Consider the following 21,523-nt stretch of genomic DNA (forward strand, 5'->3'; position numbering starts at 1 on the left):
CCAACTAGTCCAAGGAAAAAGGGCCTATGTGAAAACTGTTTGTTGGTTATAATAAAAACGGAGGTCTCAGTTGTATTCCTGTGCAAATATATGTGGAAACAACACACCACATTATGGCAGGGAAAACCTCTCTTCCAAATATTCTAAACCAGGATTCCTCCAGAGGTTGATGAAGGTTTCCTAAGCTGTTGTTGATTGACCTCTCATTTAATGGTGCCTTCATGTTTCTGGGGATAATGATACTTAAAGCCAGCAGCTGGCAACAAAAGTCAGTACACCCCTAAGTGCAACCTGTGAAGCTCTGGTGACCTCCATGCCCAAGGGGGTTAAGGCAGTGCTGGAAAATAATGGCGGCCACACAAAATATTGACACTTTGATTTTCCCTTAGGGGTGTACTGACTTTTGTTGCCAGTGGTTTAGACATTAATGGCTGTGTGTTGAGTTATTTTGAGGGGACAGCAAATTTACACTGTTATACAAGCTGTACACTCACTACTTTACATTGTAGACAAGTGTCATTTCTTCAGTGTTGTCACATGAAAAGATAGAAGAAAAGATTTACATAAATGTGAGGGTCGTACTCACTGTTGTGAGATAGTGTATGTTAGTTTAGATTGTAAGCTCTTATGAACCAGGCCCTCTTAACCCTCTTGCATTGAATTGTATTCTTACTGTTTTGTCCCCTTTTACTGTATATTGTAAATCGCCGTGCAAACTGTTGGTGCTATATAAATCCTTTCTCATAATAATAATTATGGTGGTGTATCTGAATTTTGCAAAAGCATTTGACACAGTTCCTCATAAACATTTACTATACAAAGTAAGGTCCGTTGTCATGGACCATAGGGTGAGTACATGGATTGAAAACTGGCTACAAGGGCGAGTTCAGAGGGTGGTGATAAATGGGGAGTACTCGGAATGGTCAGGGGTGGGTAGTGGGGTTCCCCAGGGTTCTGTGCTGGGACCAATCCTATTTAATTTGTTTATAAACGACCTGGAGGATGGGATAAACATTTCAATCTCTGTATTTGCAGACGATACTAAGCTAAGCAGGGCAATAACTTCTCCGCAGGATGTGGAAACCTTGCAAAAAGACCTGAACAAATTAATGGGGGAGGGGAAACTACATGGCAAATGAGGTTCAATGTAGAAAAATGTAAAATAATGCATTTGGGTGGTAAAAATCTGAATGCAATCTATAGACTGGGGGGAGAACCTCTGGGGGAATCTAGGATGGAAAAGGACCTGGGGGTCCTAGTAGATGATAGGCTCAGCAATGGCATGCAATGCCAAGCTGCTGCTAACAAAGCAAACAGAATATTGGCATTAAAAGGGGGATCAACTGCAGAGATAAAACGATAATTCTCCCGCTCTACAAGACTCTGGTCCGGCTGCACCTGGAGTATGCTGTCCAGTTCTGGGCACCAGTCCTCAGGAAGGATGTACTGGAAATGGAGCGAGTACAAAGAAGGACAACAAAGCTAATAAAGGGTCTGGAGGATATTAGTTATGAGGAAAGGTTGCGAGCTCTGAACTTATTCTGTCTGGAGAAGAGACGCTTGAGAGGGGATATGATTTCAATTTACAAATACTGTACTGGTGACCCCACAATAGGGATAAAACTTTTTCGCAGAAGAGAGTTTAATAAGACTCGTGGCCACTCATTACAATTAGAAGAAAAGAGGTTTAACCTTAAACTACGTAGAGGGTTCTTTACTGTAAGAGCGGCAAGGATGTGGAATTCCCTTCCACAGGCGGTGGTCTCAGCGGGGAGCATCGATAGTTTCAAGAAACTATTAGATAATCACCTGAACGACCGCAACATACAGGGATATACAATGTAATACTGACACATAATCACACACATAGGTTGGACTTGATGGATTTGTGTCTTTTTTCAACCTCACCTACTATGTAACTATGTAATAATAATAGTAATTTATAATAGAAGCAAATACAAATGTAAATACTGTACAAATAGAAGGTCTTTATAAAGCTGAGATGGTAAAACTGATTTCATTGTAACACTGGAATGTGTACATTACAGGTTCACTTTAATAGCTGCAAATAAAACTATTGTAGAATGTGCGAGACGTTTCCCTGTCGGGAAGGTGTTGCAATGTTGTGTTGGGGAAGTGGGAAGATAACAGCAGATCACAGAAAGAAACAGGAAGATGACCCAACACACGGGGAAGTCAGATCTTAGAAATATTCACAGATAATAAAGAAGCAGAGAACGGGCATTTTTCTGCATTTTTCCTCATGTGCCACTTTTGAGGTCGCATTCGGCATCCATTTTTCGGCACAGTTACTGTGTAAAGGATTGAACTAGTGTACTGGTAAAATCCACAAACTGATCCCGGTAACGAAAGCCTCGTATTTGTAGAGCAAAGCCACATAATTTTTGAAGACAATAAGTAAAACCCCAATTCCAAAAAAAGTTGGGGCGCCATGTAAAATTGACATAAAAACAAAATGCAATCATCTGCAAATCTCATAAACCCGTATTTTATTCACAATAGAAAATAGAAAACATGTCAATTGTTTAACCACTTGCCGCCCACCCTTTTACCAAATGACAGCGGCAAAGTGGTTTGATATTCCTGACCGGACGTCATATGACGTGATCAGGAATATCGAGTCGCTGCGTGCCCCCAGGGGCGTGCATCGCGGCGATCGTTGTTGCGGGGTGTCAGTCTGACACCCTGCAACACCGATCTAGGTAAAGAGTCTCCGAAGGAGACTCTTTACCACGTGATCAGCCGTGTCCAATCACTGCTGATCACAATGTAAATAGAAAGAGCCGGTGATCTGCTTTTCCTCACTCGCGTCTGACAGACGCGAGTAGAGGAGAGCCGATCGGCTGCTCTCATGACAGGGGGGGTCTGTGCTGATTGTTTATCAGCACAGCACCCCCCCTCGGATCCTACCCAGGACCACCAGGGAAGCCATCCACACTGGACCACCAGGTATGCCCCTAGACCCCCAGGGAAATGCCACTGTGTGCCCTGGCAGCTGCCAATCAGTGCCCACTTCAATGCCTACCACTGCCAGTGCCACCAGGGATGCCCATCAGTGCCTCATATCAGTGCTGCGTATCGGTGCCCATCAGTGCCACGTATCAGTGCCCAGCAGTGCCGCCTATCAGTGCCACCCTATCAGTGCCCAGCAGTGCCGCCTATCAGTGCCCATCAGTGCCACCTATCAGCGCCACCCTATCAGTGCCCAGCAGTGCCGCCTTTCATTGCCCATCAGTGTCGCCTATCAGTGCCAACCAGTGCCACCTATCAGTGCCCATCAATGCCGCCTATCAGTGCCGCATATCAGTGCCCGTCAGTGCCCGCTCATTGGTGCCACCTCATCGGTGCCGCCGTATCAGTGCCTGTCAGGGCCGCCTTATCAGTGCCCATCAGTGAAAGAGAAAACGTACTTATTTACAATTTGTTTTAACAGAAACAAAAGCAAAACTTTTATTTTTTTCAAAATTTTCGGTCTTTTTTTATTTGTTTAGCAAAAAATAAAAACCGCAGAGGTGATTAAATACCACCAAAAGAAAGCTCTATTTGTGGGAAGCCAAATGATAAAAATTTAGTTTGAGTACAGTGTAGCATGACCACGCAATTGTCATTCAAAGTGCGACAGCGCTGAAAGCTGAAAATTGGTCTGGGCAGGAAGGTGTCTAAGTGCCCGGTATTGAAGTGGTTAAACTGAGAAAACGTATCACTTTAAGGGAAAAAAAAATCAGGTCATTTTGAAATGAATCTATACCAAAGAAACCCCGTATTTGATTTTACAGAAGTGGGTAATAACTACTGCACCTCAAAAAAAGCCTGAATACTGGGCTTCAACATAAATTCAAACCATCATAAAAGTGTGCATGCCCCCTTAAATCTCAGTATTCTTAAACTATAAACAAAAAAACTATATCTAATTCAAATGATATACATACAGTGCCTTGCAAAAGTATTCACCCCCCTTGGCTTTTTACCTATTTTGTTACATTACAGCCTTTGGTTCAATGTTTATTTAATCTGAATTATATGTGATGGATCAGAACACAATAGTCTAAGTTGGTGAAGTAAAATTAAAAAAATATATACATAAAACAATTTTTCAGAAATAAAAAAACTGATAATTGGCACGTGCGTATATATTCACCACCCTTTGTTATGAAGCCCATAAAAAGCTCTGGTACAACCAATTACCTTCAGAAGTCAAATAATTAGTGAAATGATGTCCACCTGTGTGCAATCTAAGTGTCACATGATCTGTCATTACATAGACACACCTCTGTGAAAGGCCCCAGAGGCTGCAACACCTAAGCAAGAGGCACCACTAACCAAACACTGCCATGAAGACCAAGGAACTCTCCAAACAAGTAAGGGACAATGTTGTTGAGAAGTACAAGTCAGGGTTAGGTTATAAAAAAATATCCAAATCTTTGATGATTCCTAGGAGCACCATCAAATCTATCATAACCAAATGGAAAGAACATGGCACAACAGCCAACCTGCCAAGAGACGCTACACACCAAAACTCACGGACCGGGCAAGGAGGGCATTAATCAGAGAGGAGCACAGAGACCTAAGGTAACCCTGGAGGAGCTGCAGAGTTCCACAGCAGAGACTGGAGTATCTGTACATAGGACAACAATAAGCCGTACGCTCCATAGAGTTGGGCTTTATGGCAGAGTGACCAGAAGAAAGCCATTACTTTCATCAAAAAACAAAATGGCACGTTTTGAGTTCTTGAAAAGGCATGTGGGAGACTCCCAAAATGTATGGAGGAAGGTGTTCTGGTCTGATGAGAATAAAATTGAACTTTTTGGCCATCAAAGGAAATGCTATGTCTGGCGCAAACTCAACATATCACATCACCCAAAGAACACCATCCCCACTGTGAAACATGGTGGTGGCAGCATCATGCTGTGGGGATGCCACCCCCATCAAATCATTCTTTGCAGCTATTACCTTTTGTACCACCACCCCCTCCCTTTAGAATGTAAGCTCTACGAGCAGGGCCCTCCTGTACCTTTTGTATTGAACTGTACTGTAATTGTGTTGTCCCCCTTATACATTGTAAAGCGCTGCGTAAACTGTTGGCGCTATATAAATCTCGTATAATAATAATGTTTTTCAGCAGTCGGGACTGGGAAACTGGTCAGAGTTGAGGGAAAGATGGATGGTGCTAAATACAGGGATATTCTTGAGCAAAACCTGTAGCACTCTGTGTGTGATTTGAGGCTAGGACGGAGGTTCACCTTCCAGCAGGACAATGACCCCAAACACACTGCTAAAGCCACACTTGAGTGGTTTAAGGGGAACCATTTAAATGTGTTGGAATGGCCTAGTCAAAGCCCAGACCTCAATCCAAGAGAAAATCTGTGGTCAGACTTAAAGATTGCTGTTCACAAGCGCAAACCATCCAACTTGAAGGAGCTGAAGCAGTTTTGCAAGGAGGAATGGGCAAAAATCCCAGTGGTAAGATGTGGCAAGACTCATAGAGACTTATCCAAAGCGACTTGGAACTGTACAGAGTATTGAAGTATTGACTTTAGGGGTGTGAATAGTTATGCACATTGACTTTTTCTGTTATTTTGCCCTATTTGTTGTTTGCGTCACAATAAAAAAAAATTTAAAAAATCCTCAAAGTTGTGGGGATGTTCTGTAAATTAAATGATGCAAATCCTCAAACAATCCATGTTAATTCCAGGTTGTGAGGCAACAAAACATGAAAAATGCCAAGGGGGGTGAATACTTTTGCAAGGCACTGTATAGTGAAAATTATGGACCTAAAAAGTTGTGCATCTATCACAGAGGGTGCACCTCTGCCGCCACTGATAAAAGTGATCTTGTGGCGAATCCGCCACAGAGGCCACTTTTATCTGAAAGCAGACCGCCCGCTGTTTAAAAAGATACCAGGATTATGTCAGCTATCAGCTATCAGCTGCCATAACCCTGGTATTCAACATCAAACAGCCGCTGTGTGGATAGACATGTGCGGTTCGTTTTGTTCCGAATAAATACATTTTTCATTATTCGGAGATTTGGATATATACAAATACCTGAATTACAGTATAAACAAAGTTTACCGAATGCTCCAAATAACTAAACTAAATATGTCCGAATTTCGGAAATTTGAATAGAATTTTACATCTAATTCCAGTCAAATTGGAACTGTAAACATTTTTCTGTGTGTGTTATTAGAGGACCATTTCGAAATAATGTTTTAGTTAAGCCAAAGGCGATTTAAAGAGTCATTGTAATCATTTGATTAAGATTTTTTCTTTTGTTTGTCACATTTGAGCCGAAAAAAAAAAAAATCTAAAGTTTTCGATTCGGCCGATTGAAAAATGTATCGAATCGAAAATTTTGAATCGACAAAAAAAACCGGTAAATTCAAAGTAAAATTTGAAAAAGATATAAAACGAATTCCGAATACGAATTCCAAACACGAATCCTGAATACGAATTAAAACGAAACAAAATTAAACACATTTTTTCGTCATGGACATGTCTAGTTGTAGAAATTGTCTTTATAACAACTGATTTAATTGTATGAATGGAATTTCTACATGACGGGTTCACAGAATGTGCGAGAAGTCTCCCTTTCTGGAAGATGCTGCAATGTCCTGCCAGCCGGGTGTTGGGGAAGTGGGAAGAAGGCTGCAGGTCACAGAAAGAAACAGGAAGATGACGCCAACACCCGGGGGAAGTCAGATCTTAGAACCATTCACAGATAACAGGAAAACAAAGAATAGACATTATTGTGCATTGTCCTCATGTATTAAAGTGATACTAAAGGATCGTTTTTTATTTTTTTTAAAATAACAAACATATCACACTTACCTCCACTGTGCAGCTCGTTTTGCACAGAGTGGCCCTGAACATCCATTTCTGGGGTCCCCGGGGGCTCTCGCGGCTCATCCCCACATCAGATAACCCCCTTGGAGAAGCGCTCTCCCGGGGTGGTTACCTAGCGGGCGCGCTCCCAAGTCCAGCATTTGGCGTCCATAGAGGCCCTGGCCCCCCAGCGCCCGCGTCATTGGATTTGATTGACAGCAGCAGGAGCCAATGGCTGTGCTGCTATCAATCTATCCAATCAAGAGCCGGGACCCTGTGGAGAGAGGGATGGCAGGGACGCGCCAACGGAAATTTGGGGCTCAGGTAAGTAAAATGGGGGGGGCTAGGGGGCCGGTGACTTCAAGGTGTTTTTTTACTTTAATGCGTAGGATGCATTAAAGCAGAGTTCCACCCAAAAATGTAACTTCCGCTTTAAGGGAAGGTGACCCCCTGACATGCCATGTCATTTTTTTTGGTGGGGAGGGAGCGGAAACCATCTTTTTAGAGGGTTCCAGCTTCCACTTCCTCCCGGGGCTCCCTCTCAGCAATTATCTGAGACAGGTCAAAGGTCCCAGATGATTGCCCGGCCAGTCACAGCGCGCAGCGTGGCTTGCGCATGCATAGTGCGTGCCCGGCTGTGAAGCCACACCCGGGAGCCCACAGGGACAATGCTGGCGCCGCAGAGAGGAGGGGGAGACGAGCGAGCTTTGTTCCCCCGCATCGCTGGACCCCAGGACAGGTAAGTGCCCAATTCTTAAAAGTCAGCAGCTGCAGGGGGTACCTTTCATCATGCACACACTCATCAATGCCCGGGACCAGGCAGGGACTGTGGTCATGTGAGAATCAAACTTTAAGGCAGTTCTCTGACTTAGAGATGAGCCGTGTCACCATGTGCAGTAATAAGATTTACAGAGTTCCTCTGAAAGTGTTGTCCCGTGTCACTACACACCTTTGCTGATCAATGTTGCATTATAGAGGGATGCTGCTGAGCATGCGCCCTCTCCAAAAGTCCAGAGTACCTCTGCCACCTCACTCTGAGAGACGGAATGGGGTCCCACTGTGCACCCACCTATGATGAACCTCATGTGTGCACTCGTTAACTCTTTTCTTCCCGTATCATGTGGCCAGGTCATGGGTTTCCGTAACCAAGGTTTGGCTCCAGATGCTATGGGAGATCCGCCACTGGGGGGTGAGCCAGGTGATCAAACCCCCCCCGCTACCAGAGTAACCTGCCCCCCAGGTACCGCACCTCATGACTGGCTGCTCTATAGAAGAGTATCAGAGAGTCCAGAAAACTGGTGGTACCTGGAAACTCGGCAATGAGCGTCTCTGCCACTGTGGGTTCAAGCAGCGTAGCGACTGCAAAGTGTGCAGGGTCCTGCTGACTTGGATGTGATGGACGTCACATGATGTCCTACTAATGCGGCTAGACCAAGAAGAGCCCCAAACCCAGCCTTCCCCCAAATTTATATCACCGGTGGGTGGGCTGGATTGAACATGCCCGCGAACCACAGCGCACACAATATCCCCCCCCCCCATCCTTAGCCTGAGCCAGCCACTAACTAAAACCAGCACACCTGTAAACGACCTGCCTACACCCGCCTTCCCATTTTTGTAAGTCAGCTACGACTAACCCAAATTATTAGCACTGCAGTATAAAAGTACAAAATGCAACATTTAAACATTAAAACAGTAGAACAGTCAATTTTTAAAACAACAAGGAACAGCAAAAGTCCACATACAGTTGCAATAAAAAGTATGTGAACCCTTTTGGAATTATATGGATTTCTGCACAAATTGGTCATAAAATGTGATCTGATCTTCATCTAAGTCACAACAATAGACAATCACAGTCTGCTTAAACTAATAACACACAAAGAATTAAATGTTACCATGTTTTTATTGAACATACCATGGTGCCCTCTCTTCCTCCAACCGGCAGAACAAGTCCTTCGGCACATATAGGAATGTAACCATACTTCTTTAGAAAGTACGCATCAAAGTAGCATTGGAGTCTAGACAGTCTGGTGATTTTGTCTTTGGCGTGGACTGACCCTTGCGGGAGATAGGCATCCACAAGTTGGTGGAACTATACCGACAGACTGTCACTTAGTGACCTGGGGGCATGTTGCTCCTGTGGCTCCTCTGGAACCTGAGTTAGAGGAGTGATGACCTCAGGGGAGATTCTTCTTACTACTGTTGAAGATAAGATTTCCCCAGGACACCCGGATGTATTCTTTTTGGAGGTGAAAGCAGGTCATGGCTCCTCCGGCTCTAGGGAGGCAACTGCAGATAAAGCACCAGGCTGCATGAGGGCTTGCTCTGACAGTTTGGGAATCAGGGAGTCCAGCAATCTAGCGGTATCTGTGAACTCGGCAGTGAGCATTGCCGCCACCATGGGTTCAAGCAGTGTAGCAACTGTCAAGTCTACAGAGTTCTGAGGGCAGGTGGTCACAAAAGCAGGAGATCTCAGGGTAGATCGCCTGTTGCAGGTGTGGTGGTTGGCAGCTCTACCCCAGATGATTTGGGGGAAGCCAACCTGGATGTGTCTCCACTGGATGCTGTAGATCCCGAAGCGCATAGGCATGGGTCCTCTGAGGCAGCGGCCATGCTGGCAACAGCAGGGATTACCTGAGGAGCGGGCAATCCATTCAGGTTGACCCTCCAATCTCTAAAAGAGCAGCGCTTCACACTTGTGGCATCTTGCCCAGAGAGCAAAGTGCACAGACCATCTCCAACACCCGAAACTCGTTGAGGTCCTTGACGTGGGCTCAGCTCTTCCTTCTCTGAGCTGGCCGATCAGCTGTCGGCTAATTGCCAGCTCCTATCTCTTCCCCCCCTTTTTTTTCTTGTATTCCCCTTGTATACCGCCTTAAGAGTTCCCTTCACTGGAACTAAGGGACAAAGCCCAACCCCTGAAAAACAACCCAACACCATAATCTCCCCTCCACCAAATGATTTGGACCAGTACACAAAGCAAGGTCCATAAAGACATGGATGAGCGAGTTTGTGGTGGAGGAACTTGACTGGCCTGTCAGAGTCCTGACCTCAACCTGATAGAACACCTTTGGGAGACTGTGAGCCAGGCCTTCTCAACCAACATCAGTGCCTGTCCTCACAAATGCTCTTCTGGAAGAATGGTCAAACATTCCCATAGACACCCTCCTAAACCTTGTGGACGGTCTTCCCAGAAGAGTTGAAGCTGTTATAGCTGCAAAGGGCGGAGCCAACTCAATATTGAACCCTACAGACTAAGACTGGGATGTCATTAAAGTTCATGTGTGTGTAAAGGCAGGTGTCCCAATACTTTTGGTAATATATTGTATATATTACTTTGTTATCTTCAGTAATTATTTTTATACTTTTTAACTGCAGTAACAATATTTTATTAAACTGCCAGAGCTGATCAAAGTAGAAAAATGTGCATACATTTTTTATTTTTGACACTTTTTTTGTTTATGGATCAAATAGAATATATTTTTTCCACACAATTTTACCAAAATAAATCCTAAAAAAAAAAACTATGTATTATTACTTTGCTATCTTCAGTAATTATATTAATACTTTGTAACTTCAGTAACAATAGTTTATTGAATCGCCAGCGCTGATCAAAGTGGAAAAATTAGCATTTTTTAAAAAAAATTTTCATGTTTTTTTTTGTTTATGGATTAAATAGAAAATATTTTTTCCAAACAATTTTACCAAAAGAAATCCTAAAAAAAATGATGTATTATTACTTTGCTATCTTCAGTAATTATATTTATACTTTTTAACTTCAGTAACAATATTTTATTGAATTGCCAGCGCTGATCAAAGTAGAAAAATTAGCAATCATTTTTTATTTTTATCACATTTTTTTGTTTATGGATTAAATAGAAAATATGTTTTCCAAACAATTTTGCCAAAAGAAATTCTAAAAAAAAAAAAAAAAAAAAAAAAAATGATGTATTATTACTTTGTTATCTTCAGTAATTATATTTATACTTCAGTAACAATATTTTATTGAATTGCCAGCGCTGATCAAAGTAGAAAAATTAGCATTCATTTTTTATTTTTGTCACTTTATTTCTTGTTTATGGATTAAATAAAAAATATAAAACAATTTTACCAAAAGAAATCCTAAAAAAAAAAAAATGTTGTATTATTACTTTCTTATCTTCAGTAATGACTAAACTATTACAGGGAAGAGAACAGAAGGGGTTAACCCTTCTACAAAACACTTCCAGGTTTTCATCTGGTAAAGGGATTCCTCCTGCCGGTGCGGCGCATGTTCCCGGCACAATATTGAAGTAACGTTGTGGTTTTTGGATTGCGAAATTTGGACTTTTAGGAAAACAAACAAACTGCAATCGGTGAGATTTTCGTCATTGTGAAACTCTGTGATTTCCCCTTCATACTTAGAAATTTGAGGATTCTTTCCAAGAAGGGCCAGTGAATGGTATAAATGTGCGAGGAGTCCCGGGTTTTATCATCAGTCCTCCTAGACGGGTCACTTGTCCAACATGGGGCTCTCTGCAACCTTCTGGTTCCTGATGGGTCTGGCCGCCAGCAGTATGGCCTCACCGCTATTACAATGGAGCGAGGATGACGCCGCCGTCATGGCGCTCTACAGCGCCGATCACTACAACAAGGTCTCCGGAGAAGACGTCCTCTATGGGCTCCTGGAGAACGACACGGAATACATCACTGTGAGTGGACGGTTTTTTATTACGCTTTTATATCCTAATCAGATTGGGGGACGTATAGATATAATAGGTCATGGCGATGGGTTACGATCATGGGTGATCAACCTGTGGCCCTCTACTACAAGTCCCATCGTGCCTCTGCCTTTGAGAGTAGTGCTTGTAACTGTTCAGCCTTGCAATGCATCATGGGACTTGTAGTTCTGCAACAGCTGGAGGGCCACAGGTTGAGCACCCATAATACATTGTTGCCAGGCCACTTTTGCACATTACTTTCCACACGTCAGTTATCAGGGCTATGTAATACAGTGAAACCTTAGATTACGAGTATAATCCGTTCCAGGAGAATGCTTGTAATCCAAAGCACTCGCATATCAAAGCGAGTTTCCCCATTGAAGTCAATGGAAACAAAGATAATTCGTTCCGCATTGACTTCTATTACATGCAATACCACATGTGGCCAGAAGTGGGGGGGGGGCACCGGAGAGCCTCGGAAATACTCGGGGACAGCTGAACTCAGAAAGGCTCGGAAACACTCTGGAACTGAGTATTTCCGAGTGTTTCCGAGTGATTCCGAGTGATTCCGAGTATTTCCGAACGGCTCAGAACCATTCCGAGTATTTCAAAGTGATTCAGAGTATTTCCGAACGGCTCCGAACCGTTCCGAGTGTCCCCCGCGCCCCAGCACCTCTGGCCAAATGCAGTACTGCACACCCCATTAGTTTGAATTCTGCTCGTTTTGCAAGACAACACTCGCAAACCGAGTCAGGATTTATAAAAAAAAAGTTGCTCGTCTTTCAAAACGCTCGTTAACCACGATAACTCGTAAACCAAGGTTTCCCCTGTACATTGTAACACAATCACAGGGGCTGTAGAGACATTACTGGCACACAGAGGGCAGCACTGAGCTGCTCCAGCTAAAAAAAAAATGCATGCCGCCTGTTCATTCTGAGTTTCTTTCTCTCTGTGCTCCACAGCAAAATTCACAGTAAAAAACATGGGGAAAAAAAGAAAATCTATCAGCTGCTCTCCTGTGGACACCATACAGACACCCACTATATTAAAAAAAAATTTTTTTTTAAATTTAACAATTGATGTAATCTGGTGCACTGGATGGGGACAATGGGGGTTATTTACTAAAGGCAAATCCACTGCGCACTACAAGTGCACTTAAGTGCAGTCGCTGTAGATCTGAGGGGAAGATCTGAAATTGGGGGAATTCTGGGGTCCCCCAGTGGCGCTCCTGGCCCCTCCTCTTCTCAAGTGCCCCCCCCCCCCCACCGAGAGCCGCATTCCATGAGGGCACTCATGCGGGCGCGCTCCCAAGTCCTGCTGCTGCGTCCATTGACACAGACAGCAGGACTTGCCCCCCCCCCCAGCTCCAGTGTCACTGGATTTGATTGACAGCAGCGGGAGCCAATGCTCCCGCTGCTATCAATCTAGCCAATGAGGACCCGAGACAGTGGTAAGACAGTAAGTAAAAGGGGGGCTCTTTGGGGGCTGGTGCACTACAGAAGGTTTTTCACCGTTATGCATAGAATGCATAAAGGTATAAAACCTTGAGGGTTTACAACCCCTTTAAAACAGCGTTTACAAACATTGCTCAAAGACAGATGCAAAGTAACATTGTTTATAAACATTGATCAGATAGGAGATAGAGAGATACAAAGTAACATTGTTTATAAACATTGATCAGATAGGAGATAGAGAGATACAAAGTAACATTGTTTATAAACATTGATCAGACAGGAGATAGAGAGATACAAAGTAACATTGTTTATAAACATTGGTCAGACAGGAGATAGAGAGATACAAAGTAACATTGTTTATAAACATTGATCAGACGGGAGATAGAGAGATACAAAGTAACATTGTTTATAAACATTGTTCAGACAGGAGATAGAGAGATACAAAGTAACATTGTTTATAAACATTGATCAGACGGGAGATAGAGAGATACAAAGTAACATTGTTTATAAACATTGGTCAAACAGATTTTAGATCACTTTTGTATCTACTTTGTTTCATTCATCTGGAGATCAAAGGAATGAGCCTCGATCTGTATATGATGTCAGTTATAGCAACCTGACAGCCTGTTTTTTTTATATATATAGAATATAGAAGATATTTTATATATAGAATTTGTTCCTGTTGAACTTTTTAATAACCCTTAGTTTATCCTCACAAGCCCTAATAAATTCATTTTTTTTCAAGATAATATCACCAAAAGAAAGTCTTTGTAAGAAATGACAAAGTTATTGCTCAATAAACTGTCTTGTAGCAAAAGTGAACAATTTGCTCTGCCCCATGGGGGGAGGTGATCTGGTTGGGGGGGGGGGGGGGGGGGATTTTCACTTTCAAAAGAAATCCTGTATCAGAGAACCTTCCCTGTAACATCCAAAACCGGTGTGTTTATCCTCCATTCCCCAACCCCCTCCCCTATAACTGTCACATCCTGCAGCACTTTTATGAATCATTAGCCTAACCTCCAAACAAGGCCGCCTGCAGTGCCACCTACTGGTCAGGTTTGGTATTGCAGCATGACTATGTAGATTCACCGTTGAACAAGGATACTGCAGATGGGAATTGGGGGACATTCCCCCTCACATGTTATTGAATAGAAGGATCTCATAAATCTCCACACTCAACTTGAAAATCTCTTTATTTTCTAGTGAATTTTCTACATGGCAAAAAAACTTTTCATCCACTTTCATTCTTCATTTTTAGGATGAAAAATCTCGCTTTCATCAACTTTCCTTCCCGATACAAGAAACCGTGTGCCAGAAGAGTGACAACAACGCACCGACTGATGACTGCGCGTTCAAGGAGGGCGGAGTAAGTGACCGGATCTCTTTTTAAAAAGGTTGAAAATTGAATCAGCATTTAGGTTTAGGGTGCTATGAATGAAAGAAGATCTCCAGGCAGATATAAAAGACACACATGAATGTTGCTCTGTAATAAAGAATAATGCATCATTCAGTGTATTTCCTTAAATGCAAGAAATATAAGCACTTGAATTTGACTTGGTGCCAGCCTCTGCAGCAGACACGCAGTGGTACCATCATTTATTAATGGCAACACCATGCATTTGCTAATGCTGCATTTTAATGCACGCCAACATGCAGGATATAAACTTTGGGTACTGGAGTTTGACAGGTGTGAGCAATTTGAAATTCTTTGCGCCGGTGGTACACATATATGCAGAGTTTCGGGGGCGGGGGTGGGGGTGGGCCTTAATGCCGAGAGGCCGAATATATGCGCACCAGAATGTAAAAAGAGCTGTGCCGAAAGCGCACGCCTTGCACGCTCCCGGAACAGTTACCAACGGCTCACGGAAAGCTCCCGATGTCTACTCACGATCAGGACCTTTCTGATCATGTGACCACTGTGACAGCCAATCACGATGGTCACATTATCAGAAAACCCTGCCCCGCCTCCCAGCATCAGGAACCTCTTAAAGGGCTGGGAGGCGCCGGCATTAAAGGGGTTAAGGCTTCACATGTTGGGTACCTATTTACTCAGCGCAACCTCATCTTTTATATTTTAACAAGAATTGGGTAATGTGTTGTGTTTATGTACCTGTGTATTTAAAATTAGAACAACCATCATTTTATTCTCCAGGGTCTTTGCTTTCAGAAAATGCATACTAGTTGGGAGTTTTAGCTCATTTTCAGGCCTAAAAATTATTCTTTTATGGTTGGGTTTTCTCAAACTAGTCACGCAAAAATCTAAATTTCTTCTGAATCACTCTGAATAATGATATTATATAAATTGGGACTCCTAGCAATTCTTATTCCCAGCTGGTAACATGTCATTCTGTGTTGTGCCAGGTTGTGAAGTCGTGTACATCATACTTCTTCGAGGAGGACGACCGGGACATCGTTGTGGTGAACTGCCAGAGCCAAGACAGCCATCGAGAAGTACGTGAGATCTGTCTTCTTATGTGTAGATAATAGCTGTCTCCATTGCTGAAAGCCCAACTGAACGTTTGGTTTAAATCCAGTAAATACATTCCAGGTTCATCATAACCAGGGGCGTACCTACAGGGGTCACAGGGGTCGCTAAGGCGACCCAGCCCCCTGCTCCAGGGGACCTGCACGCCACCCCCCCTGTACACTTGGATAGAAGGCCAGCGGTGGCAGCGGCATATAGAGAAATCGATCCCTCCATGCAGCTGCTGAGTGCCTGCTTCTCCTCCTCTCCCTCCCGTAGACATTCAGCGGCAGCAGGAGGGAAATGGAGGGGATTAGTTCCTCTACATGTCACTCCTGCCGCCTCCCAATCCCTGTTCTGCTGTCCCGGGCCCTTGTGTGGTTTACCCCCCCCCATGCTGCACTCCTGGTTTTGCCCCTCCCACCTCCTGCTGGCTGCTGCGGGGGATGTGTCAGGATGGAGAGTGGGGAAGGGGTCGATAAATGTGTCATTTACCGACCCCTTCCTTGTCTTAATGAATAGACTCAGTTTGATTGCTATCTTTTTTTTTTCTTTTTTTATTCAATTATAGCTGGAGCATAGTAAACTGTGTTTACTATGCCTCCGTTTATGAATGAACGGGAAGCTCTGTACAGAGATATTCCTGTTCATTCATTCTGTGCAGCTGAGGCTGCAGAGAAAGGGACTGATGTATCTGTCCTCAGTCCCTTTCTCTGTCTCAAAAGTGATACATTAGGGGTCTGTTTGGACCCCTAATATGTCACCAAAACCAACCAATGGGGTCTTAAAAAGTATGTAAAAAATCATGAAAAATAAAATGGTAAAAAAATAAATAAATAAAATGGTAAAAAAATAAATAAAAATAAAAAAACCACTGACACCAGTGTCGGAACTACCAGGGTCGCAAAGGTCGCACTTGCGACTGGGCTCTGGTGTTCCGCCACCGTGGGGGGACCCCAAGATGACAGGAAGATGGCTCGCTGCTAGACTGTAATAAAGGGTCCCATGATGGGAATAAAGGGCCCCAGGATCAGTGGGAAGGGCCCCCAGGTCGGGCCCTTCATTTCATGTAGCAGGGCCCTGAAGGTTCTAGTTATGCCTTTTGAGGAGCAGTGACAGTGGCAGCACTGGAGGTGGCAAGGAGAGGAGGAGAGAGCCGGGAGAAGGTGCGGGCTGTGCTCTCTTTCCACCCTCCTCCTCATAAGCTTGCACATAACGAGGGATGGGGGAATGCAGTTTGGCATCTTTGCCCTGGGCAATGGATGATCTTGTCCTGGCACTGCACCTGATGACACTGCTGTAACCAGACACTGCGTGGGCACAGAACCACCTAGTGGCAGACTAGCAAACTGCACCTAACTACAGGGTGGTCCTCAATAATGTCAAGAGCATCCCTTCCCCCCCGCCCCGGCACCAGTGCACTATGAATGAAGTGCACCGTGGTGAAGCTTCCCCAAGGGGCGGGCCCATGACACCTTGCAATACTTCATATTCCCATCGCACACGTTCCTGGTATAAGATCTCAAGGTTTGGGTGCTGCAGCAACAACCAGCTGGATACTGGTTCAAGTCACAACGTAGATATTTGTCAGCACACCAAGGATTGGCACAAAGTGGAGTCCAAATGGGTAGTTTATTGCATGATCACAACACAAGAAAGGTGCAACATTTCAGAGTCACGTAGGACCCCTTCGTCAGGCACGTCTCCGAAACGTTGTACATGCCTGACGAAGGGGTCCTGCATGACTCCGGAACGTTGCACCTTTCTTGTGTTGTGATCATGCAATCAACTACCCGTTTGGACGCCACTTTGTGCCGATCCTTGGTGTGCTGGCAAATATCTACGTCACGACACCTTGCTCTCACAGTATTTCCTTAGTTCTTCCTCCCGGACTGAGTGATGCTGAGCACAACTCCACCTAGAAGACTGAGGGCATCTAGTGGCGAAGCCGAGGTACTGCAGCGGAGAGCTAAGGATAGAAGGGGATAGAAGGGGATTACTGCAGTCTGAGACATTTTTTTTTTCTTAACACTGTCTAAAGGGACTATTTTAGAAAAGTTGGTCCTTCTCTTAAAATTAAAAATGAACCCTAAATATTTGAATGAACTCCTAATTAAACTTTCATTTTCATTTTTCAGCACTCAAGAGTAAGGAGATCACGAAGTGGTCGAGGTGGTGGCGGACGTGGTGGTGGCGGACGTGGGGGCAGCAGAGGAGGCAGTAGATCTGGATCTCGCTCTTCCATCGCCGGGGGCGGAAGCCGAGGAGGAAGCAGAGGCGGTGGCACCCGCTATGCCTAAAGTGTTTCCTATGATTGGAAGCTTTTTGTACATTGTGTGTAAATAGATCGCTTTATTAAAGTTCTCACTTTTCTCCAATCTGTTCATTTAGAATTATTCAGGTAAAGTACCGCCAACAGACATGGCAATGGGGCGAAGGGGTTGGGAAGGTGACAATGACCCCAGGGGCCCAGACTCTGAAAGGGGCCCCACCTGGAACTCAATAGCATTGCAATGGGGAGCGGTTGGCCAAAGCCAGTAGAGAAGCTGAATGCTCACTGAGCCTAATCAATAAGGTGAAGCTGCGTTCACTTTGAATACCCAATCATGAGCACCGGAAATTAAAAAAAAAAAAACTGGATTGTTACTTGCACGCACGTGATTGGATAATTGAAGTAAACACGGTTCCATGTTCTTTTCTATTAGACATGTGCACTTCGTTTTATTCGGAATCGAAATTCGAACAAAATCTTTGTTATTGGGAGATTCAGATGTATCCAAATTTCTGAATTACAATACATGGTTAGTCTGGCTGGAAAAAGACATCAGTTCAACCAATAAAAGGGAAAAAAATCATACAATCCCATATACACAATTCTATATACACAATCCTATATACACAATCCTATATACACAATCCTATATACACAATCCTATACCCACAGGTGATCCAGAGGAAGGCAAAAAAAACAGCAAAGCATGATCCAATTTACTACAGCAGGGGAAAATTCCTTCCAGATCCCCCCAAGAGGCAATCAGATTTTTCTCTAGATCAACTTTACCTATAAATGTTACTATCTAGTTATATTATGTACATTTAGGAAAGAATACAGGCCTTTCTTAAAGTGGTGTTCCGGCCTAAATTATACTTTTTAAATAAAAAATACCCCTATAATACACAAGCTTAATGTATTCTAGTAAAGTTAGTCTGTTAACTAAGGTCTGTTTTGTTAGTTTATAGCAGTAGTTTGTTATTTTGTAAACTTACAGCAGGCCCTGGCCATCTTAAGTGTGGGCATCTGAAGCCAGACTGTATTTCTTCCTGGATCTCATCCTTGCAGATCTCGCACATGCTCAGTGCAGCACAAGCACTGTAATAGGTTTCAGGTCAGGTTTCCATAGCAACGGCAGTGTCAGAGGAAGTTGCCGCCCCTTCCCAGAAGGCATTGCAAACAGGAAATGATGCGATGGGCCACGGCCAGGGAGGAGGAAGTAAAAAATGAATACAGCAGATATACAGGAGGTGCTGAGAATTTTAAATATCCAATTCATTTCCAGTGCGCAGTTTAGTGAGGGATGCTGAAGAGTTGTAAAAGTGGGTGGAACTCCACTTTAACAGCTTCAGCCCCCCGGACCATTTGGCTGGCCAAAGACCAGAGCACTTTTTTGCGATTCGGCACTGCGTCGCTTTAACTGACAATTGCGCGGTCATGCGTCGTGGCTCCCAAACAAAACTGTTGTCCTTTTTTCCCCACAAATAGAGATTTCTTTTGGTGGTATTTGATCACCTCTGCGGTTTTTATTTTTTGCGCTGTAAACAAAAAAAAGGCTGACAATTTTGAAAAAAACGTATTATTTTTTACTTTTTGCTGTAATAAATATCCCCAAAAAATATATAAAAAAACAATTTTTTCCCTCAGTTTAGGCCGATACGTATTCTTCTACATATTTTTGGTAAAAAAAAAAAAAAATCGCAATAAGCGTATATTGATTGGTTTGCGCAAAAGTTATAGCGTCTACAAAATAGGGGATAGTTTTATGGCATTTTTATTAATATTTTTTTTTTACTAGTAATGGCGGCGATCTGCGATTTTTATTGTGACTGCGAGATTATGGCGGACACATCAGACAATTTTGACACATTTTTGGGACCTATCACATTTATACAGCGATCAGTGCGATTAAAAATGCATTGATTACTGTGTAAATGTGACTGGCAGTGAAGGGGTTAAACACTAGGGGGCAGTGAAGGGGTTAAGTGTGTCCTAGGGAGTGATTCTAACTGTGGGGGGGGGATGGGCTACGTATGACACAACACTGATCTCTGCTCCTGATTACAGGGAGCTGTGATCAGTGACACTGTCACTAGGCAGAACGGGGAGATGCTTGTTTACATCAGCATTTCCCCGTTCTTCCTCACCATAAGACGATCGCGGGTATCCCCGCAGACATCGAGTCCGCGGGACCCACGATCCTACTCACAGAACTCGTGGCGGGTGCGCACGCGGTGGCACGGCGGGAAATTCAAAGGGACGTACAGGTACGCCCATTTGCGCAGCCGTGCCATTCTGTTGACATAAACATACAGGCGGCAGGCGGCAAGTAATCTACTGAGCTGGCCAGAACCACCTCTGGAGGGAGTCTATTCCACATTTTTACAGCTCTTACTGTGAAGAAACCTTTCCGTATTTGGAGATTAAATTGCCTTTCCTCTAGACAAAAAGAGTGCCCCCTTGTCCTCTGTGGTGACCCTAAAGTGAATAACTCCACACCAAGTTCACTATATGGACCCCTTATATATTTATACATGGTGATCATATCCCCCCCTTATGTATTATACATGGTGGTCATATCCCCCCCTTATGTATGTATACATGGTGATCATATCCCCCCCTTATGTATTATACATGGTGGTCATATCCCCCCCTTATGTATTTACACATGGTGATCATATCCCCCTTATATATTTATACATGGTGATCATATCCCCCTTATGTATTTATATATGGAGATCATATCCCCCTTATGTATTTATACATGGTGATCATATCCCCCTTATGTATTTATACATGGTGATCATATCCCCCCTTATGTATTTATACATGGAGATCATATCCCCCCCTTATGTATTTATACATGGTAATCATATCCCCCCCCCTTATGTATTTATACATGGTGATCATATCCCCCTTATGTATTTATACATGGAGATCATATCCCCCTTATGTATTTATACATGGAGATCATATCCCCCCTTATGTATTTATACATGGAGATCATATCCCCCCTTATGTATTTATACATGGTGATCATATCCCCCCCCTTATGTATTATACATGGTGATCATATCCCCCCTTATGTATTTATACATGGTGATCATATCCCCCCTTATGTATTTATACATGGAGATCATATCCCCCCCTTATGTATTTATACATGGTGATCATATCCCCCCCCCCTTATGTATTTATACATGGTGATCATATCCCCCCCCTTATGTATTTATACATGGAGATCATATCCCCCCCTTATGTATTTATACATGGAGATCATATCCCCCCCTTATGTATTTATACATGGAGATCATATCCCCCCCCCTTATGTATTTATACACGGTGATCATATCCCCCCCCTTATGTATTATACATGGTGATCATATCCCCCCTTATGTATTTATACATGGTGATTATATCCCCCTTATGTATTTACACATGGTGATCATATCCCCCTTATGTATTTATACATGGAGATCATATCCCCCCCCCTTATGTATTTATACACGGTGATCATATCCCCCCCCTTATGTATTATACATGGAGATCATATCCCCCCTTATGTATTTGTACATGGTGATCATACCCCCCCCCTTATGTATTTGTACATGGTGATCATATCCCCCCTTATGTATTTGTACATGGTGATCATATCCCCCTTAATCTCCTCTTCTCAAGAGAGAATAAATTCAGTTCCTCTAATCTTTCCTCATAGTTGAGCTCCTCCAGGCCTCTTATCAGTTTGGTTGCCCTTCTCTGCACTTTCTCCAGTTCCCCGATATCCTTTTTGAGAA

General features: G+C 43.5%; 1 protein-coding gene across 1 annotated transcript; it reads left to right on the forward strand.

Annotated features, from left to right (window-relative positions):
* Nucleotides 1–11,144: 11,144 nt before the first annotated feature.
* On the forward strand, nucleotides 11,145–17,835 carry LOC141145618 (cathelin-related peptide SC5-like). Its single transcript, XM_073632447.1, has 4 exons — nucleotides 11,145–11,530; nucleotides 14,252–14,359; nucleotides 15,355–15,444; nucleotides 17,596–17,835. The coding sequence occupies exons 1-4, from the start codon at nucleotides 11,345–11,347 to the stop codon at nucleotides 17,755–17,757; spliced, it is 546 nt and encodes a 181-aa protein (XP_073488548.1). The 5' UTR covers nucleotides 11,145–11,344; the 3' UTR covers nucleotides 17,758–17,835.
* Nucleotides 17,836–21,523: the final 3,688 nt, after the last annotated feature.

The sequence above is a fragment of the Aquarana catesbeiana genome, linkage group LG05, assembly GCF_042186555.1.
Source record: "Aquarana catesbeiana isolate 2022-GZ linkage group LG05, ASM4218655v1, whole genome shotgun sequence".
In the NCBI taxonomy this organism is placed as follows: domain Eukaryota; kingdom Metazoa; phylum Chordata; class Amphibia; order Anura; family Ranidae; genus Aquarana; species Aquarana catesbeiana.

Excerpts from the sequence above, each read along its gene's own strand:
- LOC141145618 (XM_073632447.1), top strand. The coding sequence starts at position 11,345 with ATGGGGCTCTCTGCAACCTTCTGGTTCCTGATGGGTCTGGCCGCCAGC. Across the intron at positions 11,531-14,251 it reads ACGACACGGAATACATCACT|GATGAAAAATCTCGCTTTCA; the intron begins GTGAGTGGACGG and ends CTTCATTTTTAG. Across the intron at positions 14,360-15,354 it reads GCGCGTTCAAGGAGGGCGGA|GTTGTGAAGTCGTGTACATC; the intron begins GTAAGTGACCGG and ends GTGTTGTGCCAG.